Source organism: Xenopus laevis, chromosome 1L, assembly GCF_017654675.1.
Source record: "Xenopus laevis strain J_2021 chromosome 1L, Xenopus_laevis_v10.1, whole genome shotgun sequence".
Classification (NCBI taxonomy): Eukaryota; Metazoa; Chordata; class Amphibia; order Anura; family Pipidae; genus Xenopus; species Xenopus laevis.
In genome coordinates this window covers 56,333,967-56,345,000 of record NC_054371.1, presented here as the reverse complement: position 1 = coordinate 56,345,000, position 11,034 = coordinate 56,333,967, and the positions used below count along the sequence as shown (strand labels likewise).

Sequence of the window (11,034 nt, the reverse complement as noted above, 5' to 3'; positions counted from 1 at the left end):
AAGGTACCCATTGAGTTTTGACCCACCAAGAATATTCAATATTTATGTAGCATTATGCCAGATTCTACTGACAGCCCCTGCTGTCAGTCACTTACAAGCCGAACCCCCACCGCATTGTCCCCGCTGATGGCCGTAACCCACCAAACCCCCTTCCGCCTGCAATCCCTTGCTGGGTTTTCACTTGCTTCCATGAATAACTTACTGACCTTATCTAAATTTAAGACTCCATGCTGTATATATAAGCCATCCCTACCCCTAGTTCAGCCCTGTGCAGAGGGAACTGACACCCAAACACATTATATACAGTGAGATACATTTGACAAAAGCACCCCAAGTACATTATTTACAATGAGAAGCATTTGGAATTGGAAGTCCTGAACTTTATATAGTAAGATCCAGTGGGCACTATATTATTATTATCAGGGCCGTAACTAGGGGTAGACAGAGAAGGCATGTGCCTAGGGCGCAAAGCTGAGGGGGCGCCAGGCACATACCTGCTCTGTCGCCTACCCGTGTCCGGTCCTGTCTCTCCCCAACTGCCGCTTGTATCTTTCGCATAAATGGGTTTCTGCGCATGCGTGCTGGAGCGACGTTTCGCACATGAACGCGCACTGAGCCGGGTTGCACGCCAGGTTGCCTAGGGCGCCTGGCCGGGTTGGCCCAGCTCTGATTATTATTATTATTATGATTAAGTACTGGCATTCTATAAATACTATATAATGAAGAGTAATGGGCACTGGTACCATTTGTACATTATACATAGGCTGATGAAGGAATTTATTCGCCAGCCATGGAATCGCGGTACAATTCCAAATTTAGCCTTGTGCAAAAAAAAAAAACGCCAATAATGCAGTTGGAGCAAGAAAAATTGTCGCATGCGTAAAACCTGTAACCATACTGTTAACTATATTATAGGCAGTACTGGCACCTCAATCACACTAACATGTAATGACCCCCTCAAGCACATTATATTGAGACGTGAAGTGGGTACTAACACCCAAGTACATTATGTACAAAGAGAGCTAGATTATACTGGCACCACAATTGCATTATACATAGGATGCAGCAGGTACTGGCACCATAAATTCAATTATATGTATGGGCATACTTATCAAAGAATGAGCTTTCCACAATAATAGATGCAGTGGATAGTGACACTGTAAAAACATTATATACAGTGAGAGGCAGTGTGCACCCTGAGCACATCATATGCACTGTATATACAATGAGAGGCATGAGGTACATTAAACACACTGAAAATCAGCAAGTATTGGTACAATAAATAAATTGAGAAGCAGTGAGTTCTGGCTCCCCAGTAAATTAGAGGCAGTGGGTACTGAAACCCTAGTAAATTAGAGGCAGTGGGTACTGGAACCCCTAGTATAGTTAGACAATGGGTACACAAACTCCTAGTAAATTAGAGGCAGTGGATACTGAAAAGCCTAGTAAATGTAACTAGCAATATATTTTGACACATTCTGGTACATATATACTGTGCGTGTGTGTGTGTATATATATATATATATTATTATTATTATTATTATTAACATGTATTTATATAGCGCCAACATATTGCGTAGCACTGTAAAGTAAATGTGATTATACAACTAAATCACATGAATTATATTCATAGAACATATGGAGTTACATACATCACAATCAATACAGGTACAAAAGGTGAGGAAGGCCCTATGCATAGGCATACAGTCTAAAGGGAAGGGAGCAGGGTCGGACTGGCCCGGCGGGAAACCGGGAAAAAACCCGGTGGGCCCCGACCCGTCATGGGCCCCCGCCGGGCCAGAACCCCAATCGTGTTATTTTTTAAAAAAAAAAAAAAAAAGCCGGAGCGCATGCGCGCCAGCACCGCACCGTCTGCGCATGCGCGCCAGCACCGCACACGAGGAAGGGAGCGCACAGCAAGGTACGGTGCGGCACAGCAAGGGGGGCCCTGGACAGCAGTCCCGGTGGGCCCCGGGCCCCCCAGTCCGACACTGGAAGGGAGTAATACACAAGGTGTGGGAGTGGGCAAGATTGAATTAAGTGGGTGAGAGATGTAGTAATGTATGTGGTGTTGCGTTTGGTAGTTAAGCAGAGTGAGGGTAGGCTTCTCGGAAGAAGTGCGTTTTAAGAGATTTCTTGAAAGCAGAAAGGTTGGGAGAAAGTCAGACATTTGACCCCAGACCTAATCTGACTGACTATGGGCCAAGGAACACATATTGATGCAAAATAGCTTGGTTTAAAAACAGTCAAATATTGTTTTTAAGTTATAAAAAAAGTTTTTCTGAATCTCAATATAGTAGTTACTATACACTGCATTATTTTGAACATCCTTCACAGACAGGTCTGGCTAGCTCAGTCGGTAGAGCATGAGACTCTTAATCTCAGGGTCGTGGGTTCGAACCCCATGTTGGGCGTCTAGTTTTCTCCCCCCTTATATAAATATATATATATATATATATATTTTATATATACACTATATATAAAAATACACAGGACAGCACCACTTTCCATTTAGCTACACAAACGCCATAAATATCTTGTAAATTATATCGTTAGAAACAGTGACTAGTGATGTCATCAGTTATAAACGGTGAATAGTGATGTCATTTTTGTCACATGACTCACTAAAACTTGTGTATTAGAAAAACATAAAGTACCCCTTGTTGGAAAATAGTAGGCCCTTGGCCTCGTGCTTTTATATGGTCACAGAACTCCTCGTGACTTATAATATCCTTATATTTTACAATAGGGGGTACTTTATTCACTATATATATATATATATATATATATATATATATATATATATATATATATATATATATATATATATATATATATATATATATATATTAGGGATACACCGAATCCAGGATTCGGTTCGGGATTCTGCCTTTTTCAGTAGGATTCGGATTCGGCCGAATCCTTCTGCCGGACGAACCAAATCCCAATTTGCATATGCAAATTAGGGATGGGGAGGGAAATCGCATGACTTTTTGTCACAAAAATAAGGAAGTATAAATGTTTTCCCTTTCTCACCCCTAATTTACATATGCAAATGATTCGAATTCGGTTCAGTATTTGGCCGAATCTTTAGAGAAGAATTCGGGGGTTCGTCCGAATCCAAAATAGTGGATTCGGTGCATCCCTAATATATATATATATACTGTTTACTCACACTTAATATTCTAGTCACTATGACGTCACTTTCCCTTCTTTCCCGCCACTGGGGGTTTAAAAGATTGGTTTTTCCAGTGCATTTGTACTTTGAGAAAGGCTAGAGTGCTAGCCGAAACGTTAGTTTTCTTGTATAATAAACACCATTTGTTTTGCTACTAAGACCTGTGTGTGCTCGCCTGCTTCTGGATATATATATATATATATATATATATATATATATATATATATATATATATATATATATATATATATAATATATGTATAACAAACAAGGGAAAGTTGTGCTCACCACTAATTTTTAAAACCATTAGGTGCAATGAGGCGGTGTCAATATATATATATTTCCACAGCAATGATTCAGCAGTCACAGGACCTTATTAAAAAATGGAAAAAAAAATCCTTTTTATTGGGCAAAATTAACATTTTGTTCACATATTCAGACTTTAACAAGATAAGTGATATGCCTGTAAGGTGCACTGAGCAGCCTTTAGCTGTACTCCCTGGTGTCAGAGAATCATTGTCTGGGAAAATACATAATTGTACCTTAGCTATTCTCATATTATAAAATTCCTCAAAAACCAGATATCAGTGGAAAGATGAACTTGTCTTGAAAATTGACATATCATTTTCAGCCTTTAGTAGGGAGGGATTTTCTCCTGAAATAGATCAGAAACCAAATGCTAATCATTAGTCTGATAAAAGGAAATAAAAGGCTAAATAATAAGTCAAGTGTAGGAACGTGATTGAAGAGAGACTCACATGGTTGAAAGTGGAGGGAGGAAACATAAACAGTGAAGGAGGGTGTCAGCAGCAGACGTCGGATTGAGCATGGAGTGGGGGGGCAGTGCATTGGGAGGAGAACAGCAACGGAGGTCGGAGAAGAAGTGCTGAAGCGCAGCGAGAGAGTGGAACACAAGTGCAATACATTACACCAACCACTGACATTACACCACTGAATGAAGTTCCTATCGCGGCCAGACAGACTTCTCTTTTCTGACTTACTGCTGCCAGGCTAGAGCTATGCCTCCTGGATCCCTTCTCTATCTCTCCTGGCTCGTCGCGCTCAATTGTAAGTAAAAACGCGCGTCTTTGTCGCTCTGTGATTTCATTGCTATTAACCGACTCGCTGTTATCGATATCCATTTCTTGGACGAGGTACCGAGGAAGGACTTCGTATGCCACATAAAAAAAGTTTTAGGACCTTGTAGATATAAAGATAGACAGGTGTATAGATGATCACAGATAGAGGATCGGTGGAGAGATCGATAGACAATCAGACAGACAGGCATCTCACTTGATATAAGCTGATAGATAGATAAATCTCTCTCTCTCTCTATATTTATATACATACATTTCCACTTGAGAGAGATAGTGATAGAAAGATGTTCTATGAGCTGATTAATAGACATATAATAAGTAGATGGTGAAATGTCCTTTAAACTTTCTTGGTTAAATAATAGACCTTCTTATTTTCAATTTCCATTATTGGTTTGAGACATTAAAGGAAAAGTGTTGAATTGAAATGCATATTCTATAGGACATTCCACCACATCACATACATACACTCTAAAACCACTTAAACTAAACTCATTTCATTCTAATGGGTTGTTTTGCTCCAGAGTGGTCAGCAATATTCATCCGCCACTTTCTGGGAGCCCTTCTGTCTAATTTATCACGGTATTTATCGCCAAAATTGCTTTCCAGTCTATTACAGTGTCCAGTAAACCGTTCCGCTGAATGGGATTCAGAAAGCTTAATGGTGTAGTCCAAGAGCAACCAGTATAAGCTTTATAACCATAAAGAAATACTTCCATCCCAAGAGCAACCAGTATAAGCTTTATAGCCATAAAGAAAATACCTCTGCTGGGTGGCAGAATACCCTTAAGTTTTTAATTGGTGAGATGGGGGAGGGTATATCAAGTACAGATATGGGTTCTTTTATCCAGAAACCATTATCCTGAAATCTCAGAATTACGGGAAGGCCGTCTCCCATAGACTCCATTATAATCAAATCATTAAAATTTTTAAACACACATTTCCAGTTTCACTGTAATAATAAAACAGTATTTTGTACTTGATCCCAACTAAGATATAATTAATCCTTATTGGAGGCAAAACAATCCTGTTGGGTCTAATTAACATGTAAATCATTTTAACAGACTTTTTAAGTATAGAGATCCAAAGTACGGAAAGAGCCCTTATCCGGAAAACCCCAAGCTCTAACAAGTTCCATAAATGCACAGTCGTTGAAAAAAGCTATCATTTTGGATAAGACAGATTTTAAAATACTTACTGTGATTTCTTAAATATCAACATGTTACTGTATATGGGGTTAGGATAGAACAGTTAGACGCAACCTTAACAATGGAGGGCTTATATTTCTTAAATGTAACATTTCATTTGTTAATGATTTTTCCCAACTGCAAAGTTTTTTTGGCAAAGAACGGCATGCTCGTGGCTTTCATTTAATAGGTTCTTGTTTTGCATTGCTGATAATCATCCTCCTCTCCACTGCAGAATATTTTAAGTGTTATTGCTTGTGATAGCTGCAGATTTAGTGAGTGGGTACATTGAGTTAAAAGTGCTTTTTAATTAGAACTCCTAAATATAGTCCGACAGGCCACGTTACTCCACACTGAACTGACTTAAGACTTTTCCAAGGAGAACAACAAGAATACATTGTAAGTGCTTTCATTAGTAAACAAATTGGCCAACGGTCACTATGAGGACTGGCTGTACATTCTGTAATGTTTAATCATATACGACTCTGCTAAATGGAGTGTTTCTCCACTAGTGAATTTCCCACATACTGTCAGGGGAGCGATGTTATTTACTTACATGTAGTCAGCATTATGAATTATGTCCTGGCCTAAACTTATGGAGAGGTGATCAATCTCCTGGGGGAAAAACAGACGGTCTGTAGAGAGAGTCTGTGGTTCTACTTTAAGAGGACATCTAGGTTATATTCAGCAAGTCTATTAATGTTTTCTCTTTGATTGATATGTTGCTGTTTATATCCTCACCTTTGCCACATTCTCAGTAGCATTTTGCATCCCATTAACTTTATACAACAAACAAATGCACCTAAATACATTTCATTGGCTTTTCTACAATTCCCTTTTTTTTTTTTTAAATAAAATCCAGACTTGACAAAAGTGTAAATGAAATGCATCACAATCATGGAGTTTGCATGTATTTTTTGTGGTACTGTGTGTAATTGCAAATAAGCAGAATGAATGCAGAATGCCAGTTTACCCGTCTGAGTTACAAACCAAAAAAGCTTACAGGATTGAAGAAGCAACAATTGTTTGATGCTCTATTACTGCAATGGCTTTCAAAGATGAACGTGAGAGTACAAACTAGAATTTCTGCTCACAAGCTACTACACCACAAATATTCAGTATCAATATATAAAAACATTAATGGACTAAATAAGATTTTGGGTACTCCCATTTATGTACTGTGCTGATAATAATATATATATTCTTATTATACTTTGTATCATCCTTGAAAAAGGTCCCAATGGGGACCAAAACGTTGGATATTGATACTATGCAACAATACAAATTATGTTTTTTAATAAAGGGTCTGGTCTGGAAACTATTAGTGTATATATATATATATTGTAAAACACAGCACTTTATCCTTGATAAAGACCCCAAAGAGGGTCGAAACGTTGGAGACACTGTGAGTTTTGAATAAACCATTTTGACTTTCTTGGAACACGGAGTGCTGGTCCTTTTTTGCCATTTTTCTACATAACCATATTTGGCCATGCACCCGGCATAAAAACGTATGTGAAGGAGTGCGGGTATTTTTCGATAATTCTGCTATATATATATATATATATATATATATATATATATATATATATATATATAAACATACACAGGTATGGGATCTGTTATCCAGATAAGGGGTCTTTCTGTAATTTGGATCTTTATACCTCAAGTCTGCTACAAATCATTTAAACATGAAATAAACCCAATCGTATTGTTCTGCCTCCGATAAGGATTAAACACTGGCTTCCAGAAATCAAACCTTTTTTCAATTACTGTGTATTTTCTTATTTGTCAAAAAGGTTAATTATTCACGTTCTTTCTAAAGCAGCTCTGGGATGGAGGTAATCAACTCTGTAAACTGTTTTAAATGTATACATTTAGGGGCAGATCTATCAAAGGTCGAGGTGAATTTTCGAATTAAAAAAATCAGAATTTCGAGCTATTTTTGTTTACCTTGACTAGGGAATAGTCCAAATTCGATTCAAATTTGAAAATAATTAAAACATTCGAATATCGAAATTTATCATGTACTGTCTCTTTAAAATTCGACTTCAACCATTCACCATCTAAAACCTGCCGAATTGCTGTTTAAGCCTATGGGGGACCTCCTAGAACCAATTTGGAGTCAATTTAAAAAATCAAAGTTTTTTGAATCGAATTAGATCGAATTCAGCCACATACGGACCTATTCGATCAAAAACAGACGTATTCAGCCAAAAAAAACTTTGACTTAATTTCAGTTGTTTTTTATTTTTAATTAGAATTTCAACGTTTTTCAAATTCAAAAATTCGACCCTTGATAAATATGCCCCTTAGTTGATACATTTCTTATCTTTGTCCCTGCTGAGCAAGAATCCCTGAATTTCATAACAGGCTACAGGCAGCTGTTAGAATTGATACAATAGTTGCTTATAGTCCAAAGATGCTGCTGAGAAATGTATCAACTAATGTAGCAAATTGTAAAAGTTCCAGTCTGCTCCTGGATCACTGAGCTGCCAGACTGAAACACCAGATCCAGAAACATTAGACTAGAAACCTCAATTTAGAAAAAAACGGTAAAAAAAAAAAAGGAAATAAATTAAAATTTTTATATTATTTTGGTGAAGTGTTTGGAAGGTGAGCAACCCCTTTAATTATATCGTAGTTGGGATTAAGCACTAGGTACTGTTTTATTATCACAGCGAAAACATATATTCATTATTACATTAAAATGGAGTATATGGAAGATGGACCTGTAATTTGGAGCTTTCTGGATAACGGGTTTCTGAATAATGGATCCTATACCTGTGTGTATAAAATGTTTTGTGCAGTTCTTGGTATAATGTGATGGGATACAGTTATGGGCTGTGAAATGTTATAAAGCTGATTTGTATCGCTGTATATTGTGCTGAAGATTGTGTTTGCTTTCAGCATACTATAACAGAGAATAAATATTCATTTAACACAGATATCCTCTAGAGGTGTTGTTTTTTTCCTCTGGATATATTTCTGATGGCTGTTTCTGATTATTTTCCACATTACTGTTTCCTAGGTATTATAAAGCATGTTATAAAGGATAACCTCAAAACTGATCTGCTTGTTTTGTTTCCCATTTCTGTGGATATATTGGATAGCGCAATATCATCATGGAAGAGATAACCCCTTAGCATAGAGAAAATGATTGGTTGGTCCAGGATTGAAAGCTATTTTTTTTGTAAGTTTATTTATTTTTATTATTAAAAAAAAAGAAGAAAGGATTGAAAGCTGTGAGTTATAGGGCACCATGGGTAAGAGACTGGGACTGTGTTGTTGTTGCTCTAGTTCACCAACAGACTTATTATAAATGCTTTATTGGAGGTTTATAATGGATGCAACTGCAAAATTCCCTCTGGTGTACTGTTATACTTATTATGGGGATACTTACAAATAAGACTTTTTTTTACTTTGCCTCAAAACAATGAAGCATATTATGTAAAGTAGTATTGTTCTGTGAAATGTACTGTATGTGCCTGTGTTATGATGGACTGTTTACATTGTTTGCTTTGCTACTGCCAGACTTGGAATAGTAACTGGTTTCTAAGGATTAATTACCATAGCAACCAAACAGCAGTTGGAAATCAGGATGAAAGATTAATAGTAGAGATCCTGAAAATAAAGATATACAATTAAAGATAATAGAACTGAAGCGTTGCAGTTAGTCTGGGTTTGTTTTTTGTTTTTTGGTTGCCAGGGCTAGTGACCCCAAGAAACCAGACAGCTTAAACAGGCAATACACAAGCAGAAGGGGAACGCTTATAATACAAGATCCATTATTGAATGAAGACCTGTAAAAAAAGTTACTTAGTACAGCTTCTGCTGGAGGTTCAGCTTTTTTAAACATCTTGTGGTTTGTTCCCAACACAAATGGATGGTGTGCAGTTGCTGCATAGACAATTGTCAAGCTATTCTTTCTCTACCAGTATAAGCATGTCTCAATACATATAAATTCTGAACGTCAAAGATAAGCAAAATAAGTATTTTTTAGCTGTGAGTACAATATATATATATGTATATGTGTATATATATATATATATATATATATATATATATATATATATATATATATATATATCCGGTCCGGATAAGGGATCTTTCAGTAATATGGATCTACATACCTCAAGTAATGGTATATTAAATAAACCCAATACAGGTATGGGACAGGTATGGGACCTATTATCCAGAATGCTTGGGACCTGGGGCTTACCGGACAACAGATCTTTCTGTAATTTAGATCTTCATACCTTAAATCTAATTGAAAATAATAAATAAACCCAATGGGCTGGTTCTGCTTTCAGTAAGGATTAATTATATATTAGTTGGGATCAAGCACAAGGTACTGTTTTATTATTACAGAGACAAAGGAAATCATTTTTAAAAATTTGGATTATTTGGATAAAATGGAGTCTATGGGAGACGGCCATTCCATAATTTGGAACTTTCTGGATAATGGATAAATGTTTCATTGCCTCAATATATATAAATTTCTAAACGTCAAAGATGAGGCTAGAATATTACCATTCCACTGATCATCTTCAATACATTATTAGCATGGGATATACGTTGTATAATAATACTTTTATGGCTCGTATTTTGTGTACTGAAATGGCAACAATTATTCACTTGCACAGCAAAATAAGAGGCACTTATCTAGCAGAATAATCATGAGTACACATTGGCCAATGTTAAATTGAATCGTTCCACCCAATGGCTGAATGACTGTGCCTCGGGGCAATCTAACCATGTACATGGGAGAACAGATTGCACAAATCCCAAAGGAAGGTGAGCAGCTAGCATTCCAGGTCAGCACAAATTCATGGATGAGACCTTTTTAATAAGCACTTGAAAAATATCAGGTATCTATTGACTAATTTCCATTTTAGCAGCATGTCCTTTCAGCAGAAGCCCATCACATTCACCCAGTCCTTCCAAACCCAACTATATTAAACCAGTTCATCACCCATTCACTCCCCCTCTACTTTTCATTATCTTACTTATTGTGTATTCTTACTCCTTTACTGTAATCTGCATGTTTAAATATTTATGGGGTAATGTGCCTGTGCTGTAAATCTATAGCCACTCAGCAGTTCGGTGGCCACACAAATGCATGTTGTGTTCAGTAATATAGTTATTATTTGCTACAATACAATTTAGTTTACTGTTAATATAAATGGAACCTATATTTGTTATATGTATATACAGTATATCAGGTCAACATCATTGTGTTATAGTCTTTAGCATTTTTTATCTGTGAGTACTATATATATATATATATATATATATATATATATATATATATATATATATATATATATATATATATAATTTTTTTTTTTTTTTTTTTCTTACAGGGGGGGTTCCGGATAAAGGATCTTTCAATAATTTGGATCTCCATACCTTAAGGGGCAGATTTATCAAGGGTCGAAAAATGGGAGTTCTCTTGAAGTCCCATAACTTCGAAATTCGAATTAAAAAAACAGTTTTATTTCTGTGGGTGAATAGGCTGTATTTGAATTGTTCAAATCAAAGTAAGATCATATTCGATCAAATTCAATTCTAT

At 36.5% G+C, this 11,034-nt stretch overlaps 1 protein-coding gene and 1 non-coding gene across 2 annotated transcripts in view; both read left to right on the top strand.

Moving 5' to 3' along the window:
• Positions 1-2,341: 2,341 nt before the first annotated feature.
• Positions 2,342-2,414, top strand: trnak-cuu. Its single transcript has one exon. It is a non-coding gene; the product is annotated as a tRNA-Lys (tRNA).
• A 1,550-nt stretch (positions 2,415-3,964) lies between these two features.
• The window catches only part of rxfp1.L (relaxin family peptide receptor 1 L homeolog), a 118,238-nt gene continuing 111,168 nt past the window's right edge, over positions 3,965-11,034 (top strand). The window contains exon 1 of the mRNA XM_018231112.2: positions 3,965-4,246. Coding sequence (XP_018086601.1) covers positions 4,198-4,246 — 49 coding nt within the window. The 5' untranslated portion in view covers positions 3,965-4,197. The remainder of the gene's footprint in view (positions 4,247-11,034) is intronic.